This window comes from Notolabrus celidotus, chromosome 8 (assembly GCF_009762535.1).
Source record: "Notolabrus celidotus isolate fNotCel1 chromosome 8, fNotCel1.pri, whole genome shotgun sequence".
Taxonomy (NCBI): Eukaryota; Metazoa; Chordata; class Actinopteri; order Labriformes; family Labridae; genus Notolabrus; species Notolabrus celidotus.
In genome coordinates this window covers 425,292-446,816 of record NC_048279.1, presented here as the reverse complement: position 1 = coordinate 446,816, position 21,525 = coordinate 425,292, and the positions used below count along the sequence as shown (strand labels likewise).

General features: G+C 44.2%; 1 protein-coding gene across 2 annotated transcripts; it reads right to left on the bottom strand.

Moving 5' to 3' along the window:
• Positions 1–2,078: 2,078 nt before the first annotated feature.
• Positions 2,079–15,790, bottom strand: elf2a (E74-like factor 2a (ets domain transcription factor)). Of its 2 annotated transcripts, none has more exons than XM_034690252.1 (9): positions 15,477–15,790; positions 12,739–12,822; positions 10,040–10,331; positions 6,997–7,161; positions 6,359–6,475; positions 4,485–4,568; positions 3,873–4,065; positions 3,374–3,625; positions 2,079–3,272 (listed from the first exon to the last, which is right to left on the bottom strand). In XM_034690252.1, exons 2-9 carry the CDS (start codon positions 12,811–12,813, stop codon positions 2,717–2,719), a joined length of 1,734 nt encoding a protein of 577 aa, XP_034546143.1. In that variant the 5' UTR covers positions 12,814–12,822; positions 15,477–15,790; the 3' UTR covers positions 2,079–2,716. The 2 variants fall into 2 exon arrangements, with proteins under 2 accessions (XP_034546143.1, XP_034546144.1); XM_034690253.1 differs by having other exon boundaries at positions 2,080–3,272; positions 6,997–7,104; positions 15,477–15,751.
• Positions 15,791–21,525: the final 5,735 nt, after the last annotated feature.

The window sequence follows — 21,525 nt, the reverse complement described above, 5'->3', positions numbered from 1 at the left end:
TTTGGCTCTATATAAATAAAGATTGATTGATATCATCTTACTGCATGCTGCTGACTCCAAACTTTCATGTAGTATTTAAGTTACTAAAACAGTAAATGCTACTAACTATGTGTTTCCAGGGCCTTCCTGAGCTCCCTTGTCTCGTAGCTTCCTCTGGATTGACGTGCTATAATCAACACCATCAGGCCTTCATTGTATCACTGGCACAGTAGGTAATGTTCATACTGACCCAATCAGTACATGGTTGGTTCTTGGTGAAGAATAAGAACACTACAGTCATGGCCAAAAGTTTTGAGAATGACACAACTATTCATTTTCACAAAGTCTGCTGTTTCAGTTTTTATAATGGCAATTTGCATATACTCCAGAATGTTATGAGGAGTGATCAGCTCAACTGCAATTAATTGCAAAGTCCCTCTTTGACTTGAAAATGAACTTTATCACCAAAAACACATTTCCACTGCATTTCAGCCCTGCCACAAAAGGACCAGCTAACATCATTTCAATGACACACAGGTGTCACACACATTAACACAGGTGTGGGTGTTGATGAGGACAAGGCTGGCGATCAATCTGTCATGATTGAGTGACTGGACACTTTAAAAGGAAGATGGTGCATGACACCATTGTTCCTCATCCGTTAGCCATGGTTAGCCTTTTCCAGCATGATGGAGCACCTTGCCATTAAGCAAAAGTCATAACAAAATGGCTCGGGGAACAAAACATTCAGATTTTGGGCCCTTGGCCAGGAAACTCCCCAGATCTTAATCCCACTGAGAACTTGTGGTCAATCCTCAAGAGGCGGGTGGACAATCAAAAACCCACAAATTCTGACAAACTCCAAGCATTGATTATGCAAGAATGGACTGCCATCAGTCAGGATTTGGTCCAGAAGTTGATTGACAGCATGCCAGGGAGAATTGCAGAGGTCTTGAAGAAGAAGGGTCAACACTGCAAATATTGACTTATTGCATGAATTCTGTGTAATTCTCAATAAAAGCTTTTGATACTTATGAAATGCTTCTAATTGTATTTCATTATACCATAGAAACATCTGACAAAAACACCTAAAAACCCTGAAGCAGCAGACTTTGTGAAAATGTAATATTTGTGTCATTCTCAAAACTTTTGGCCATGACTGTACAGTCTGGAGCAGGCCTTCTATACAGAGGCCATAGTTCTCAGAGCAGCAGACTGGTTCCACTCCAGCCCTGCACCTCACCCTGCTCTCTACTCCCCAAGTCTACATCCTCTCATCAGCTGTCCTAAAGGCAACGATGCCCTGAAAGTAAAAACATAAAGACCTACTCTGAACATAGATGGCCTGAGGAGAACATTTATGATCTGACACTGAATGAAAACAGATTCCAGTCTGTCACATAATACTGAGGTCTTCCCTGATCAGTTTCTGCATTCACAAACCAAACTGACCGGGACTTCCACCCAATTCATGTCGGTCTGTCTCCGGTCCGCTGTGGTCAGGCTCCATGCTCTCTCGTCCATTGTGTTTTCAGAACTCAGCACGGAGCAGGGACTCTGGACAGCTGGAGTCATGTGACCGAGGTTTTCCCGTGATAATTACTGAATCAAGGATTCTCCTACTCCTCTCCTCATCCATGTTGTCTTTCTGGTCCTCTGAAAACCTCTGACCTGTTGACTCCAGGCCTGGCTCCGCTCATCATGACTTTGGTTTGTTGTTGTAGTTAAGTGAAATACGATCTGGTGATAACACAGAGTGTTTGATTCTGAAAATTAACCGGATGTTTTCATTTTGTTTTGGTGAAACCTGACTTCCTGTCCCGCTCCATCTGCTCTGTTGAGATTGATGCGTCGTGCTCCAGCATCCAGCAAAAATAGAAGTCTTGTGTATCTGATCCGGAGGACTCCGACCTGCCGGATCAGAGACGCAGCCGGAACGCAACCAAGTGGATCCAGTGGAAGTTAACACATTGACTAGAATAGAAACAGAAATCACATCCAGTGAACATGAGCAGGTACACAGCACCCTCCTGTGGCAGGACCTATACCTGCATCAAACACTAACTGAGTCTCAGAGCTGAAGGAAACACACAGGGCTGTCACATTTGTAGTTTTTTTATAATACATATTTCAGTAAAATCTACTTCATTACATGGATAGTAACAAGAAAAAATAGTATATTATACTTCAGACAAGGAGCACACAGTTTAGTTCAGCTCTGTCCATGCAGACGTCCTTCCACTCCCTTTATGTGAACGGTAAAAAAAGACAGACAGATGGTGGAGGGCGAGACAGTGCTGTGGAGGGACAGAGTCTGCAGACAGACCGTGGACTGAGACCAAAACAAAGAGAGGCTGGGGAACAAGGTCCGGACTGGAACACACGCAGAGTATCAAAAATGCTTCTTTACACATTTCAACAAAGTCTGTGGGCTTCTTATATTACATCTGATTACAAAAAGACTCTGTTCATTTACAACTAAGGCTGCTCACGTCCTCCGAGCCCGACCCACCTGTGTGTGTGTGTGTGTGTGTGTGTGTGTGTGTGTGTGTGTGTGTGTGTGTGTTTCTACAACAGTCCCTTTAATCCTGTGTGGGAGGGAGCACGCCTCTGAGCACAGTCTGAGCCAATCAGAGCGCCCGGTGGCAGGAAGGGGGGGTTTGGATGTGTCCCGCACTTCCTCAGCAGTGTCCACACTCATTTCCTGCCCCCCGTCCTTGTCCTCAGAGCGGAGCTCTCAAGACGATGCAGTGTCTGCTGATGTTGCTTTGGGGCTGAAAGGGGGCGGAGCTTCAGGTGCCGCTCCTGATTGTGCTACCTCTGGATTGGGGGTCTGGGTGGGAGTTTTTGTTGGGGTTGTGGGAGGCTGGCTGATCTGGACCGAGAGTTGTGGAAGTGACTGGGCCACTGCTGCCGGTTTAGCTAGGATGAGCTGCGGCCGGCCGGTGGTCAGCTGGATTGTGGGGGCGGCGCCCGGTTTGGTGGCGACCTGTGATATCGTGGTGGTGACGGGTTTGGCCTGGATGAGCTGCGCAATCTGGCCCGACGGGTTGGCCTGCATGAGGGTGGCCAGCTGGTTTGCGGGGATGGTGATGATGGTGATCTTCTCGCCCGCTTTGGAGCCTGCAGGAAGCATGGCGGGCAGCGCCTGGATCACCAGTTTGGGCGGTGCACCGGCTGAGGCGTTGGCTACTGTAACTGGGACTCCTGTAGCGGTGGTGAGGATGGGGGAGGAGTTTAACGTCACCTGACCCAGGGAGTTGGTCATGACCAGGGGCATGGCTCTGATGGACCTGAGGGAGACAGAGACACTGAGCACACACAGTCTACAGGGAACACTTTGAAACGTGGATTATGTAAAGGAACAGGAAGTGAAGACCGGAGATAGACAGACCTGGTGGCGCTGCTGGGGATGACGGTGACGTAGGTCTGCTGGGGCTGGGTGGCGGCGGGGGAGTGGGTGCTCAGGCCCATGGGAGCCTGCTGGTGAAGGAGGTGCTGGGTGGAGACCACACACTCGCTGTCCTCCACCTCCTCTCCGTCCTCCTCGTCCTCGATCACCCGGATGTTCTTGGGCATGTCTTTGAACTGGTAGGCCAGACGCTGACCCTCCACTTTGGCCAGGATGCCCCGCTGGTAGTAATACCTACACACACACACACACACACACACACACACACACACACACACACACACACACACACACACACACACACACACACACACACACACACACACAACACACACACACACACACACACACACAGAGAGAAACATTAGATGACTTATTATATGTAACAACCTGAAATGGTTCAGGATTGGTAGTGTGTTTGAGAGTGTGTGTTCATGTGCATGTACGTGTGTGCGTGTGCGTGTGTGTAGAGCAGGCTGACCTCAAGGCTCGGCCCATGGTCTCGTAGTTCATGTCGGGCTTGTTCTTGTGTTTGCCCCACAGTTTGGACACGGCCTTGGAGTCCACCAGCTTGAAGATGCCCTTTTCTCTCTGCATCCACTTGATGTACCTCGGGCAGGTGTTCTTGTCCTGCAGCAGCTCCAGCAGGAACTCCCACAGGTAGGTGGTGTTACCTTAACGACAGACAGCATTAGGTTCAGGTTCTGTGAGTCAAACCTCTTTTATTCTACTTAAACAAAGAATATCTGAAACAGGTCGCCCAGACCGAGGATCCAGACTGGTGGAGGATCCAGTTGGTGCTGTGTCAGTTGAAAACTTCATCCTTCTAAAGGTATAGATAAACCCTGAGTTTATCATCATTTACATGTGTATAATAAAGAGGTATAAACACAGTGATGGTGTGGCTAACAGGACCAACACATCAGAGATCTCATTCAGCACCTTCTCAGTCTTCAAACTAAAGACCAGGATTATGTTTCCTCTTCAGGACGAGGACCTAGAGTGAGGAGAACTGTCTTTATGTTCCTGTTCAGGGTGCCTCGTGGTTCACCGCTCTGCAGGACAACTCTTCAAACACATGTCTGTGACAAACCTTTGCCCTCCCTCTGTCTCTTCTTGATGCCCAGGTCGAAGGATCCGTTGGAAGCAGGCTGGTGGGTTTTTGGTTTGCGTCCCCCTGCACAGAGCACACACAGAGACAGAAGAGTTTAGAGTCCTGCTCTCTGAGAGGAAACATCTGCTCTGATGATGAGACTGTGTATATCTACTGATGTCCAAACAGCTCATGACCCCAGAGAGTGAACACACTGAAGGAACCAATGAAAACACACAAACAGAACCCGTTCAATAAAGTGAGAGCAGTTTGTAGAAGATGAGACTCTGCAGTCTTTCAGAGCTGTTACTCTTTTTAAATGAAAAGACAAGTCTGTTGTTTAATGAACAACACAGTGAGTCCAAATAAGAGTATTTTAAATGTGATGGAGTGAAGTCAGGCAGATCATTCAACCAAACACACTCTATCATGTGATCACATGTCTATGAGCCCTCTGCTCTGAGTTCGTTCATGTGGTTTGTTTGGGCTCTGAGCTTTGGGGACTCTCGTGATGTCATGAAGCCGGGCAGTAGTGAGACGTGTGAGTGTCATCATCAGTCACGGATAAAGCTGTCCACACAGGCGTTCCCTCTGAATGTGCGCTGACGTCAGCAGCCTTCACATGAAGTTGATGTTTCAGGGCACAAGTAGAGTCCTCCTCTGCCCGAGCTCATATCAGTCCCACTCAGTTTGAGTCTGTTTGGAAGAGGACTGTAAACATCTGATTACTGGCCACTTTAATTTACATTTAGGAGCTCCAGAGTCAGGAACTCAAGTGTGCTCAGGCTACCAGTGAAATGCTGAGTTGGGAACAGGACGGTGGAGGAGCATCTATAGGCGTTTTTTTTCGACCGGAGGAACTTTACCCCTGAACTATGTGCGTTTGGACAGATGGAACCAGGGTCTAAATTTAGTTCAGGGTTAGATTATCTCCCATATGAAAAGCCCCTGTAGTCTTCTCTCAGCCCACCGCGAATGCGTCTCTCCCAGTGTTACGGTTTTAAAAATGACCCTGTAAACTGGAGACCTTCAGCTGAACGCAACAGTGTTGCAGGTCGCTGTTTAAACCAGAACACCGGTCGATCTCTGCGATCACGGCTTTTTGAGTTCAAAAGGATTTTAAAGCCGTGTTGAAACGTCTTTGCTACTCGCGCTTATCTCCTCTCACGTGTTGATTCAGTGAATCCATCTGTGATGAAATATAGCACCATCTAAAACAGACCAGCTGAGTCTCTTCATGCTAACAGGCTAACTGTTGTGTTGCTCATAATGATACCTGACTGTCCGTCTGCTTCTATGGTGTCATCTGTGATGAATGGCATTCCTCTTTGTCTTACTGCCTGTCTGGTGGTGTAGTGCATTTACTTTTTTTTCTCCATATGTCACTGGCCTGATTTACACAATCTACCCGGGACTTCAGCCCGCGGTCGAAACGCAGACAACAATGGGGGAACAGGAACCTTTTAGTTCAGGGGAAAGTAGTTCTGGGGGCTAAAAGACCTTTTCATGTGAACATAAAAAAGATAAAAGGAGTCTTGAAGCAGGTACAGGTCATGACTGGTGCAGTGCATTCTGGGATTTGTAGTATGGGTGATGTGGGTGCTCTATATCAGGCTCTTATGATATATAGCAATGTATGCTAATCTCTCACAGGACAGAGAGAGGTGCACTGTGGGCCAGCTGTGGCCTCCACGGAGCATTTATTCAGAATGATCCGTCACTGAACAAATAAGTGTCCCAGGTCATCTTCACGGCTTCCACCACGTCAAACTCACCATCACAATATGATGACAACAACAACAAGTACACATCTCCAGACAACACATCACTCCAGGACCTCAGGCAGGAGGACCTCTGTGGTCTGGGACGCTCACCTCCTCTCTTCTTCTTGGCCGTAGGCTCACACTCAGGAGGGATGGGGAAGGACTCTTCCTCGATGGGTCCGCACTCTGTTGACACCTCCACCACCGTCTCCATCATCACATCCTCCACTGAAAGCACACACAACAGATCATTCACTCTGCCTGGCCGGCTGGATCTCAGCTCTAATGAGGGGGCTGCGGGAGTGTGTGTTTGTGTGTGACCTCTGAGGTTAGAACACATGACTTTGTCATCTGAAACTGTTTGTTCTGACTGACAGGAAGAGACGGTTACTGAGAGACAGGATCCAGCAGTACTGTTAAAGATGCTCTTTAAGCAGAAACAGCCCTCACATGTTCTCATCAAACCTCACATTACAAACACTTTGACTTCACAAAGCACAGCAGTTCATGTACGCTGCTGCTGCTGCTGCTGCTGCCGGTTACTTTATTTATGAAGCGTTAGCACGTCACTGCATATCAAACATCTGGAGACCTGAACTTAAGAAGAATTAAAGACTTCTGTGAAAATGAATGCACTACTTAATGACGTCCAGTGATCCTGCTGTGTCTCTCTCACACACACTCCTGTGTGTGTGTGTGCGACTCACTACGTGTCTCACACAGAGCAGGTGTGCTGCAGGTGTGTTTACCTGTGTTGCGATCATTGTGCAGACCTCCAGGAGACTCCATGTGCAGGAGAGCTTCAGCTGCCTCAAACGTCTTGTCAAAACACACCATGTCATGAGTGGTCATCTCCACTGAAGAGGAGAGCAGAGAGGAAGAGGAGGTCAGTGCACAGTGCTCTGCAGAAATCACTGAGGACAGAGAACACAAACACATGCAACAACCAAACAACAACCAAACAACAACCAAACAACAACCAAACAACAACCAAACAACAACGCAACCGCTGCTGTTTTCAAATGCTCTCTTCCTTGTTTGGGGCCGCCCGTCCCTTCCTCCCTTCCTGTTCCTGAATCTGGTTAAATATGTTAGACATGTTTCCAGCCAGCAGGGGGCAGTGTACTGCTGTTAAACATAAACAGCACGAGAGAGAGAGAGAGAGAGAGAGAGAGAGAGAGAGAGAGAGAGAGAGAGAGAGAGAGAGAGAGAGAGAGAGAGAGAGAGAGAGAGAGAGAGAGAGAGAGAGAGAGAGAGAGAGAGAGAGTGTCCCACTACAGGGACATTACTAACATGGTACCAAACTTCCCAACATTAACCCCAGAAGAGAAACTGTCAGTTCTCCTGGGGGAAGGGTCAGCAGCTCCTCTGGCTGCTAAATATGTGTCTGCCTGTCACAGCCTGAGGGACGCACCATCCCATGGGGTTTGATTTTGGGTGGAGGTTTTGTGAGCGCGCCGAATCGGGTGAGGACATTGAGATATGCTGTATAGGTGACACCATCGTTCATTAATACATATAAAATATGTAATATATGGTTGATATGTATGTGATGAATATAATATGGAATGAATATGGTGTGTGATTAATGTATATATGGTGAGTGTAATGTGTTGTGAATATATATAATGTACTGTATGAATTTATGTGCTTTGGCAATAATATCTCGTTGTTCATGCCAATAAAGCAAATTTGAATTTGAATTTGAGAGAGAGAGAAAGAAAGAGAGAAAGAGAGAGAGAGAGAGAGAGAAAGAGAGAGAGAGAGAGGAAGGAAGGAAGGAAAGAAAGAAAGTAAGAAAGAAAGAGATAGCGAAAGAAAGAAAGAAAGGAAGAAAGAAAGAAAGAAAGAAAGAAAGTGAAAGAGAAAGAAAGAGAAAGAGAGAGAGAGAGAGATTGGAGAGAGATTCTTTTTAATGAGTTGGATCAATAAAGTGTTCAGATGCAGCAGCTCTTCCTTCGTTCTCATCTACTATTTGTACGTTTCTTTTTCCTATCTTCTCTCATCTTTTGAGTCCTTCATTCAGAGGAGGGACACGTGCACAGTCTTTGGTCTTTGTCGATGATCTGTAGGTGAGATCCCTGCACGTTTTCAGGCTGTGCCAGGATGTACATCATGTACCCCTCATCACTTCCTTTAACTCTCCCTGTCCCATTAAAGTTACTAACCATAGACCTTTCTGGAGTCCCTGAGCTCCCTTGTCTCGTAGGTTCCTCTGAGCTGCCGTAGACGTCCTCCTGTTGTGGACGTTCCAGACTCCAGCTGATATGGACGTGCTGGACTCCAGCGGCAACAGCTACTACTACTCGTCTCATCACTATCCCCGCTCCCTCTCTCTCTTACTCCCCTCTATCCCTCTTTCCAGACCCAACTCGGTCGAGGCAGATGTGTGTCTAACATGAGTCTGGTCCTGCTCGAGGTTTCTGCCTGTTAAAGGAAGTTTGTCCTCTCTGCTGTAACTAGCTAAATACTGTGAGGTGCAATGTTCATGGTGGATTAAGATGGGGTATAGGGGTGGGAATTGATAAGATTTTATCAATGTCAATGCCATTGTGGATTCTGCTTATCAATCCAATCCCTTATCAATTCTCCAAACGATTCCTTAGGATTTTTTTCGTGGTAAATAAATTTCGAGGGGAATAAAAGTAGTTCTACAAAGTGTTCCACGCCAAAAGGAACCACTTTATATTTCCCCAAATTATGTCTGCACAACACTGAACATGAACAACTTGAACATGCTGAACAATAGGTTGGACCCTGGATGAAAAGACTTTGAATTTGAAGAGGAAAAACGCTTTTCCTCCGGGGGCATTGCGGTCCACTGCCTCATTTTCGGCTGCATGAGTCCAGACACTCAAGCCTGGAGGAAATACTTTGAATTTGGAGAGGAAAAACGCTTTTCCTCTCCATGTTTCCTTGTGGTTGAAGGATTTCTGCGTTGCAGAGTGTGTGACGTAATGCAACGTACCGTGACGTGCTGGGAAATGAATCGTTAAGAAGAATCGATAACATTTGAGGTGTACAATTCCCATGGAATTGATCGATTGGAACCGGTTCTAAGTCGAATCCAGTTTTCAATTCCCACCCCTAGTGGGGTCAGATTGAGTCTTATCCTGTCTTGGTGTTGGGTCTCTGTTCATAATTTGACATAGAGTGGTCTAGACCTGCTCTGTCTGTAAAAGAGTCTTGAGATAATGTTTGTTGTGATTTGGTGCTATACAAATAAAGATTGATTGAACGTGTATCAGCTGTAGATTTACATAACACGCTCTGAATCTCTGTGGAGAAGTAAACAGAGATCATAGTGGGGCAGGAAGCAGGTGACCTGACAGGGAGACCACACTGCCCTCTAGTGTTTCAGCTGAGTATTGCGGCGCACAAGTCTGTGATGCTCACGTCTGTGTCGACCACTGCTGCATAGGAAGCAGGAAGCAGAAGTATAAACCAGGCTTTACATTAAGCTGGTGTCTACATTAGAACCATGAACTACTTTTTTATCTGATGAGTTGAATAATCACTTCAATAATCAATGACTAGACTACGATCATGTGTGTGTGTGTGTGTGTGTGTGTGTGTGTGTGTGTGTGTGTGTGTATATCAAAGGTCCCACCATGCTAAGCCCTTCTGTTAACTAACTCTAACCTGTAACTCTGATGATGTTCAGACAGGTTGAGCCAGAGGAGAAACACCGACCACGCAGCATGTCTTAAAGCCCTGTACTTCCTGTTATGAAGTTGACCTGGATCCCATAATAACATTCCTTCAGTCACATCTAACACGGGGAGGACTCACCTGTCTCAGCCACCTCCGTCACCACCTCCTGCTCCTCGGCCACGTCCTGCATCAGGTACGTCTCATCGTCGTAGACCAGGACCTGAGCGGAGTAGCACTCCTCCACCTGAGCGCTGGGCACCTCCTCCACGATGACCGCTGGACATCCCTCCTCCTGCAGCACCACGCCTTCCTCCTCCTCCTCCTCTACCTCTCCCTCCACCTCCTCTCCTCCCTCCACCACCACCGCCTCAATCTCCTGCTGCACCACCTCTTCCTCCTCCTCCTCTTCTTCAGCCAGCTGCTGCTCACACTGCATGATTTAAAAAAGTGAGATTTTAAATCATGTTCATACTGAAGAAAATAAAAGACAGGATCAGAGAGTACTGCAGGTACGTGTTGAGTTTACAGTCATCCGTACGGATGCCTCTCCGCGGTTCGGCACAGACGTGGTCCGCGGATTGGTTGATGAAAAAACAAAAGTTGTTCACATGGCAAGTGAAGGAGCAGAGGAACTTGAAAACCCTCCTGCATCTTGTAAGTCACATGTATGGGAGCATTTTGGTTTCCCTGTGAAATACAGTGAATGCTGAATGTGCTTGAGCCACGTTATGAAATTCCGTCGCGCACGCACTAGACCAGAGGCCCTCAATAGGCGGGCCGCCTCTTTGTGGCCCCCGAACTGTTATTCTTTCACTCTGTGTTTTGGTCGGGTCACCGCGTGTTTACCGGGACTTGTCTCCATGCCAACGATACGCAGGCAGGCTGTTACTGGAGCACTTAGAGTCCACTGCTGCAATTGCAGTTTTTAAAGTTCACTTTGGTTTCTGGAGCAGTTCACATGTTGGCACTTTGCCAGCTGTAGGACCCTAGAATAAAACGGTGTGTTCACAGTTTGCAGCTCAAAGAAAAGTGGACGGTGAAAATCAGCAAATGAAAGAAGAATGGAGTGAAACTTTTGAAGTTCCTCTGCTCCTTCACTTGCCATGCCATGAAATGCAGTGAATGAGGCAGGACTGGCCCACAGACAGGGTGCTTTGCACATGCAGTACATTTTGAGTTGACTGCTGTTTTTATTTAATGGGCAAAAGTTTACAAGTGTTTTACAAAATAAATAGAGGGACAAAGTTATATGTGTCTTGTTTTTTGTTTTTTTACTGATCCAAAAAATGATCCGATCCGTGACTCCAAACAGTGATACGATCCAAACTGTGAGTTTTTTGATCCGTTGCACCCCTATTTCCACCTGATCGGGGATCTGCATTTTGAGCCCATCATTTACACAGACTGTCGCAAACAAAAGCTCAATTAACACAGGACTTCAACTAGATCTGTGTCCGGTCCGTCTCTGATCCGCTGCGGTCCAGCTCCGTGCTCTTTCGTCCGTCAACACCCACCGGTTGTGCCACATCTAAAACTTAAACACAGGCGCTCACTGACACAATGAAAGGATTGAACTCTGGACTTTAAAAAAAAGGATAGCGATCCTGGAGAGAGCTAACTGACAGAACGACTACTGAGACGGTTGGATTCACTGCTCTGGATGACCAGTCCAGCACCCCTCCGAGATAGAGGATGCAGATCTTTGCAGTGCCTTGGAGCTTTCTGATCCACCGTATGTCCTTCTGTTTTGACTCTACGTGTCAGACACCGCCTCACCAGAGCTCTGAAGTTTATGATACGAGGTGATGAAAGAACAAAGCTGGTGAACGAGACGTTCAATGTGGAAGAAGAAGCGACAAATGACACAACCCCCTTTCATGAGTCACTCAGGGCCAGGAGCGAAGAGCCTGAGTGAACAGAGACGATCTGCAACCATCATCTATCATCGTCTCACTGTGCTTCATGCCTCTGGGAACAGAAGACAACTCCTCAGTAGTTCTGATGCAGCGTTGAATGAACTTCAGCCAAGACTTCCTTTTCTGTGCAACATTCATATTTGCTCCTTCACACCCCCCTGGAGTCACACCTGTTAGCAGGCTTTGGTTCAGCACAGAGTCTGAGTCCAGAGGCTTCACTCTCTCTGTGATTAACTTGTAATGAACTAGTCCTCAGTGTGCTGAAATATCAACATCATGATGCAGATTTTCAGATTAGCGAACAGCTGAGAGTCCATCTTCGTCAGGTCTGAGAAGATTGTTGAATTGATCCTGACTGATGCATTCAAGGTAGCAGTAACCTGCGTGTGCTATACAGACTGTTCTACCTGCATATATAGGTTCCCTCTGAGCTGCCATAGGCGTTCTCCTGCTGTGGACGTGCCAGACTCCAGCTAATACAACAACTAATATCCATCTCACCACTATCCTCTCTCTCTCTCTCTTCATCTCCCTCTATCCCGCTCTCCAACTCGGTCTCAGCAGATGTGTGTCTAACATGAGTCTGGTCCTGCTGGAGGTTTCTGCCTGTTAAAGGAAGTTTGTCCTTGCCACTGTAACTTGCTAAATGCTGCAAAGTGCTCTGCTCATGGTGGATTAAGATGAGATCAGACTGAGTCCTGTCTGTAAGATGGGACTGGATCTGATCCGGTCTTGATGTTGGGTCTTTGTTAATAATAGAACATAGAGTACAGTCTAGACCTGCTCTGTTTGGAAAGAGTCTGAGGAGAACATTTGTTGGGAAGAGGTACCAGAACCTTCCTCATACCTGTCTCTGAGCCGTGCCTCAGAGACAGACTGGATATGTTGGAGTATTTGTGGTGTTGGAGTAGAAAGGCTTACCTGCTGGGGCTCCTCCACCACGGTGACATATTCCACTATGTTCCCTCCTCCATCTGACACTACCACAGAGGTCATCACTCATTCCTACCAAAATAAAAGCACAGGGTGGTCAGAGTACAGAAAGTATCAGAGCTGGTAGGTTTCAGTATTTCTCAATGATATGAGTGAGTGTGTGAGTGTGTGTGTGTGTGTGTGTGTGTGTGTGTGTGTGTGTGTGTGTGTGTGTTTGTGTGTGTGTGTGTGAACAGAGGGGGGGGGGGGGGGGGGGGGGGGGGGTCATGTGAAAGCCCCAAAGGCACCAACTCTCCTCATGACTTAGTCCCAGTGATGTTGTGGTGTTTGTTGTGAGGGAAGAGCATCATTTAAAGTGTGTTGAGTCTGAAACCTCCTGTTACAAGAAACAATCTTATCATCAGAACATCTTCACACTTCATCCTCTGCTTTCAGCAAACAACAGAGAAGGTTCCTCTTCATTAACAAAAAACTAAACAGCATGGTGAAGAGAAATGACCATTACCTCCTTCACAGAGTTTTTTATTATGGTCTGTTTGATGTCTTAGCGTTTAAAGTAAACTCATGGTCTGAGGCAGTGACCGTACTTTATACATGGTTCCAGATTTTTGAAGGTTCAGGATAATACTATGTGACCTAAAAACAGCTGGATGTGGTATAACAAACCCTGACTCCAACATGCTCTGTGAGAATATTAAACAAAGACTGTTAATGCAACATCTATAAATAACATTATTATTTTGACCATTGCTTTAACATTTATTTATCTTATTCAATTATTTCTTTATCTGTTTATTTCTTGTGTTCATCTGATCTTGTTAATACTACCTTATTTTTACCTTTTCTTTCCACTTTTACTTATTTTATTAATTTTACTGTGTTTTTTTTATTTTATTTTATCTTTAAGTATTTTATTTATAATCATGCCTTTTGTCATTTTACCATTGCTGTTGTTTTCTGTCTCTGTTATTATGTGAAGCACTTTGGGCTGCATGTTTTTATGCATGAAAGGTGCTCTATAAATAAAGTTGAGTTGAGTTTTATATTTATACACCATTAAAAGGTATGAAGCTGCCTGCCAAAGATGAGAAATGGAAAGAGGAGGATAATGTGGGAATTAAAATGACTTAGAGCCCGATGTGGAAGGAATTAAATTGTGAATTAGACACATTTTAAAACAGCTTTTACAGGACCAACATAGAAGCAGAACAAATCCACGCTGGAGAAGCTGAAATCAGATTGGAAAAATCCTACAATCAGTTTTCCAGAAGTGAAATCATTCTTGCTTCAAACAGAGCGCCTTACAGGGGCTTTAGTATTGCTGTGTACCAGGGAAATAATCCCAATACATCTCACAATGTCAACAAATGCATTTATCTGATGAGTTTACGATTTCCTCAAGATGAGATCCCCAGTGATGGTTTGGGAGGACGTTTAACTGACATCCTTTAACAGTACAGGAGGGAGGCATCCTGCGATCTCAGACACTTATAAATAAAGAAGAAGATAGCAGGAATCATTTATTCCCACTTTAATAATTTAATCTTTAAGTAACACAATCACAGAATGGTCTGATTCACTTTCTGTACTAAAAATATGATAAACTATTCTCAGGTGGAGGTAAACCCTAACCTGGTCACTTTAGGGCTCTATAGGGAAAGAGATGTTTATTAACCTAAACTTAAAGTTACTAAACAGAAAATAGACGTTTCTTGCTCACATTACATTCACACATCAAAAACGAAATCTTCATTTTAGAATCATTTTCTAGTATTATTTATATTTATTTGTTTTAGTATTCTTTTCTCGTATTATTTAAATTTATTTATTTATATGTATTTATTTTATTACTATTTTTTAGTATTATGTATATTTATCTATTTTAGTATTTAGCATTATCTAAATTATTTATTTCATTATTATTTACTAGAACTATTTATATTTATTTATTTTACTAATATTTTCTAGCATTATCTATATTTATTTATTTCATTATTACTTTCTAGTATTATGTACACGTATTTATTTGAATCCCTTGTGGAGCACTGAAAAGTTGGTAACTTTAATACATACTACCACAAACACTAACAGTTCATCTGAGTTGATGCTTGAGCGGGACTTTTACTGACACTTTATAAAACGTAAACAAGGCTACGTCCTGAAACACGTGAACAGAGATAAAAACAATGAACAGACTCGTGTCTGATTGATGGATAAAATACAGCTGTGGTATTACAGTGTGATGGGAGTGAACAGGAGTAATGACAGTGAGCATCAGGCTCTGATAAACTCCCTACTAGCTGGTGTTTACTTTCTGAGCGGGTCTGCAGGTCTGCAGGACTCCCTGAGCTGTAGACTCTGCTGCTGTTAGTCAACTTAAAGCTTCTCATCAGACTCCATCACTGCTGCTGCAGCTCACACGGGACAATAATGTTACTTCACACAGTGATTACTCTTTAAACAAATGAACTCTGAATCCTTCGTTTTACCTGAGATGACCTGGAACTAACCAACTTAGCATTAGCTCCCACTGACGTTAAGTGGCTAGTTATTGAGCTACCAGTAGTTAGCCAAAAGCTAGCTAACAAACACATATCTATGAATCTCATAGTTGAATCAGTAAACAGTGGTGTTATGGTCACTAGAGCCTTGTAAGACCTCTGTACTGGTATTGGTCATCCATCGGAGAGTACTGATATGCTCATGTAGTAAGTTTCCTCCCTTACCTTGTTTTGCTTTTGCAACCGAAAAGTTAGCTCCTCGGCTAGCGCTATCTGGGCCCTGCGTTAGTGGACCAGGCCAAAGCGCTCACTCCGCTCTCATTAACCAGTATCTGCACGTCCTTTTCCCGTCAAAGCCCGCTCTGGGTGCTCCTGTCAGCGCTCTGGGTGAAAGTCTGAAGACTGAAGGCGGATTTAGGCCCTGAAGTTGTGTTTTGATCGCTGCCTGTTCTCACTGTGCCGCAGGTTTCCGGCGCGCCGCCTCTCCGCCAGACGGATCCAGAGCGTCACAGCGTACTACGTGGTGACGTCATCACGGCCAAGCCCGTCGCGCGCCGCCTCTCCGCCAGATGGATCCAGCGCGTCGTCAGGGCCTATGGTCAGAGCGTACTGCGTGGTGACGTCATCACGGCCAAGCCCGTCCACAGCGGAGAGCCTCGGCCTCGGACCCGGACCACACAGTAGAAGCTTATAGTCTATGAGTAGACCTCTTTACGGAGTTTAGGGCTCTTTATAGGGAAAGAGGCGTTTATTAAATTAGACTTATATAATAATACAGTTTAAGTAGAAATATACATTTCTTTCTTACATTGCATTACATACTCCAACCATAACGAATATTTATTTTAGTTCTATTCATATGTATTTATTTTCTAGTATCATTTATATGTATTTATTTTAGGATTATTTTCTAGTGTTTATATTTATTTATTTTCGTTTTATTTTCTAGTACTATTTATATTTATTTATTTAAGTTTTACTTGTATTTACTTATTTTAGGTTTATTTTCTTGTATCATTTATATTTAATTATTTTAGTATTATTAACAGTTAATCTGAGTTGATGCTTCAGTGGGACTCTTACTGACACTTTATAAAATGTAAACAAGGCAACATCCTGAAACATACAAACAGAGATAAAAACAATGAAAAATGAAACCATCAGCTTCATGAGAACATATGAAGAACAAGGGTCCACTAAAGAGGACATCACACAAACACTGTTACAGGAGTAAACTTTGTCCATGTGGATTTAAAACTGCTCTGAAAGTTACTTTAAAGGCTTTTCTTTACAGAACATGTAAACTCATTCCTTTAACTTCATCATATTTTAGATTTAACAACTAGTCACCTCTCTTTCCCCATAAAACAAGGCTCCAGAGATCACAGCTGTTTAGAAAAGACAGGATGTCCTCTACATGGTACAAGAGGTTGGATGAAAAAATAAACTATTTTACCCGAAATATATTCATTTTGAATACAAATACATAAGTAATTTATTCCATTAACACTTGTGCTTCAATTTTTAAGTTTTTACCATCAAGAACGCCAATCAATACAAATTATTTTCTGCACAATAACACCTCTCTTTTTCTCCTTCTTCCAACCCGAGCCTTCATGGCAGCACTCAGCAGACACAGAAACACATACAGTGCTCAGCATAAATGAGTACACCCCTAACAGATTTGTTAGAAAACCTTTAGTTTCCTTGAAGGATTGTTGGGATACAATACTATGAAATACTCCCACACATGTGGACCATTGATTGCAAACAAGATTTGTTAATTTGTGAACAGAAAAAAGTAATTTTTCTAACAAATTCATCCAAGACCATGTTGCAAAATGAGTACACCCCAATCAAAGTCTTAGGAGCAAAGCTAAATCTTGGACTTCAAAATTCAAATTGACAAGAATTCAACCACAGGCGAGTCTAACCATGCATCAGCAGACACCTGACTATAAAAGGGCTTTACTTAACAAAGAGAACCCCTCCCATATCATGCTGTCAGTAATGGCTCCACATGGAAGAGAACTTTCACAAGACCTGAGAAATAAAATCATTTCTTTACACAAGAAAGGTGAAGGCTACAAGAACATTAGTAAAACTTTACTCATCAGTCAGAATACTGGAGCAAAAGTCATCCAGAAATTTAAAAAGGATGGAATAGCAACAGTCCCTCAGAGACATCCAGGCCGAAGTTAACACCCAGACAGGAGCGTCTTCTGATGAGAAGGGTTGAAGAAAACCGCCATGCAGGTTCACTGCAGTTGGCTGAAGAGGTAGAAAGTCAAACTGGAGTGACCGTTTCCCAAGACACAATACGGCGTACACTGCAGAGGAATGGCCTGCATGGGTGTCGCCCACGAAGGAAGCCTCTCCTAAGGCCCATGCACAAAAAAGCCCGCCTAGCATTTGCGAGGGCCCACGCTGATAAAGGTGAAGATAACTGGGACACTGTACTCTGGAGTGATGAGACCAAAATTAATGTTTTTGGAACTGATGGCTTCAAAACTGTCTGGCGTCACAAAGGTGAGGAGTATAAGGAAAAATGCGTAGTGCCTACAGTAAAACATGGTGGTGTTAGTGTCCTCATGTGGGGTTGCATGAGTGCTGCTGGTGTCGGGGAGCTTCACTTCATTGATGGAATCATGAATTCACAAATATACTGCTCTTTGCTGAAAGAGAAGATGCTGCCATCACTCCGTGCCCTTGGCTGTCGTGCACCTTTTCAACATGACAATGATCCCAAGCACACATCTAAGGCCACAGCTGAATGTCTGAAGAAGAACAGGGTGAAAGTGGTTCAGGGGCCGAGTACGTCTCCTGGTCTGAACCCAATCGAACACTTGTGGGGAATTCTGAAGAGACAAGTTGAGCATCACTCTCCATCAGGCATCAAGGCACTAAAAGAGGTCATCCTCCAAGAATGGAAAAAGAGTGATGAAACAATATGTCGGCAACTTGTCGAGAAGACTTGGTGCTGTCCTTAAAAATCATGGAGGTCATACAAAATACATTTTTGCTACAATTATTTTGAGTAAAACTGAAGATTGTGTAATCCAAGTTATATTATTAACCTTACGTTCATGATATGAGTTAAACAAATGTTCTATGACACTCAGTTTTGCCAACATTTTTGAAATTATTCTTGTGTTAATTGAGAAATGTATTAAAATCTTACTTTTCAAAGAGGGTGTACTCATTTATGCTGAGCACTGTACATTACTAGTTTGTTCTGTGCTGCTGTAGAAACAGTCTCTTCTTCCTCTGTAAGCTCGGGTTCATGAAGGAGTCCTCTTGTGTCCTCAGTAAACAGCACGTCATCGCCTCTGTCAGAGTCCCTCAGTCTATTGTATTTGTACCTCTTTCTAAACCCACAGACCCAAACAGCTGATCAGTGCACTGCAGGCGGAGGAACATGTGTGAATGTACATAATGCATGGAATGTAAAAACAAAGTGGCTTTCTGAGGGCACAGTAAAGTGTTGAAGATGTTAGATAGAGTGGACATTTACACTTGCACACCCCTTTAATGTGGTTTTGACAAGACATGGGTTTGTACATGCTGCCATTTCAGATGTAACCATCAGTGTGGAGCAGTTTGCACCTGCAATCATACATCTGGAAGATGTGTCTCTACTGAACGAGAGGATCATGAGAGCCTGTTAAATAAGAGCTATTATCACAAACCACACCATGTCACAGCTAACCTGTATGTGATCCATGATGTGTGCACTGGGATCTTCTGGTCTTCTCCAAACTAAAGAGGGACTTCAAGCAGTGTTTGCTCAAGTCAGCAGCTCATGTTCCAGTTTTCTGACACCAGCAGAGTGCAGGCTGGGGGAGAGTAGAAGTGACCTTTGGTAAACAACAACAGGTGTGCTCACAGGCATTACTTAAAGGATGATTAAACATTATAAACATAGCATAATAGCTCAGCCAATAGATGTATTGATACAGTCCTCTGTATCCTCTGCACATACTAGCAGTACGTACTGATGTGGTCTAAATTCAGTATGTAGTATGTGAACAAGAGCAAAATCTGCAGTGTGCCAAAACTCCCCGGATGTCGTACTGATTCGGGAAAATTTCCCAGTATGCATCGGACCAGTCTGCCTCACGTACTGTTTCCCACAATGCACAGCGCTCGTTCCGCTTTTTCTCTTCTCTTCTTTTTTTGACGGTGGGCGCTCAGTTTTTATGTGCTGTGAAAATTATTAAATTCCATACAAACCACTTCCTAACTTTTTAAATCATAAGTGATGTTAAAGAAGCAGTTTATCTATCAGCTTGGTCGTTGTTTACTTCCATTTCCGAAACCGGAAATCCAGCGACGCCTTAGCCAGCATCCTGCAGACCAGATCCAACAGAACAGTCAGACTACAGACTAAATTCAAACGCAGTATGTACTGCCTACTACATTAGTAAGTAGTATGTAGCAGGCCTTTTGGAAAACAGCCTTAGTGTGAGGTAAAGAGGCGGGGCTTGAGCCTCCTAGCCAACAGCTGTGTTCAGCTCGCCTGGCTGGAGGTGAAGCTTTCAGCAAAGCGTCTGCCCCCTGGTGGCTGGCTGTAGTATAGGTCAAAAAATCTGTCTCCCCCATTCAATCAAACTTAAAAAAATAAATACACGTCGTATGAATGTTTCTCCCATCCGTATGCTGTGGTGATATGAAGTTAGTATTTGACTGTTATGTGTTCAAGGCCTCTTTTTCCTGAAAAGTTTCTTTTTCGTTAGTTATTAGAGTGTAAAAAACGGGTTTTACTTCCAGGTTTCCTTTGATTCACAGCCGCCTTAGAGGGAAACTTCAAAGGACACACAGCGTCTTGTGACGGTACGCCCTAGGGCGGAGCTCGTTACAGTGGCTTCACAGGATCTGGCTGCACAATGGCTGCGCCCAGGAGAGGGATTTTTTGGCTTCAGAACCGTACAACGGGAAGAGGCGGAGCAACGCTGTCAGTTTTTATTTACAGTCTATGGTTCTCACCTGTCAATCAAGTCAGTCATGTCCTTATTTGGGCAAAACTCGTAATCTTAATATCTTTTGAACCGTCGTGTTAGAAAAAATTCACCCCCCATACAGTGTGTGCCAATAGAGAAATCAGCTACATAGAGCCAAGCTGTTTTTTGAACCAGGCTGTAAACATGTTTATTTCTGCTGTAAAGATCGTCTTCTTTGAATGGGTGTGTATGTGGTTTCTGGTGTTTCTGCAGGCAGCCTCAAGTGGCCGCTTGCTGAACTGCAGTTTATAACACTTCATCATGGTCTTCATATTTGAGACCGGAGGTTGCCGCTTGATTTAAAAACACATATACCCTCAGATATTAGATCTACATAACCAAGATTCAAGATTCTTTATTGTCATTGTACAAAACATTCAATGAAATGAAGGTGCACTCAAGACCGGGCTCAATCATAAATATAAAAACAGGTACTAAATAAATACACATTCACACACACACACACACACGCAACATGCCATCATTAAACCATACACTCATTGCTAACGTATACAGTTAGAATGGATAACAAAGTGAAGAGAGTCCATATTGCTCATGGTTATTCACATAGTTATTGCACGTTGTTGCTGTATTTTATTTAGGGGGGTGAGTCAGTTCACAGTTCAGTATGGTGATGGCTTTTGGATTTTTAACTGTTCATAAATCTTGTGGTGCATGTTTAGATGGACCTGTGGTGTTCTCTGGAGGGCAGCAGGTCTAACAGGTGATGGGCTGAGTGAGATGAGTCCTTCAGGATGGCATGTGTTCTTTGAAGGTAACAGGAGGTGAAGATGTCATCCAGGGCATGCAGCTGTTGGTTTGTGATGTTCTGATCTTTATGATGCTCTGCTGGGACTTTTTATTGACTGCGGAGCTGCTACCACACCACACCAGGATGTCATGTGCGAGAACACTTTAATGGAGCAGCGGTAGAATTTCACCAGGAGCTGTCTCCACAGGTTCACCTTCCTGAGCGTTCTCAGAGAGTACAGCTGCTTTGTGCCTTCTTGACAAGGTGTTCGCTGACCATGAAAGGTCCTCTGAAATGTGTGTGTCCAGGAATTTGAAGCTGGACACCCTCTCCACTCTCTCCCTGTTGATGTATTGTGGTGTGTGGACATCCTGCTTCCTCCTAAAATAGATTAGGATTCTTTTTGTTTTGATATTTAGAGTCAGACTATTGTCTGTGCACCACTCTGTCGGGCTCTGTACCTTATCAGCCCCACCACAGTCATGTCATCTGCAAACTAAACCATGGTATAGGTGTTGTGAGT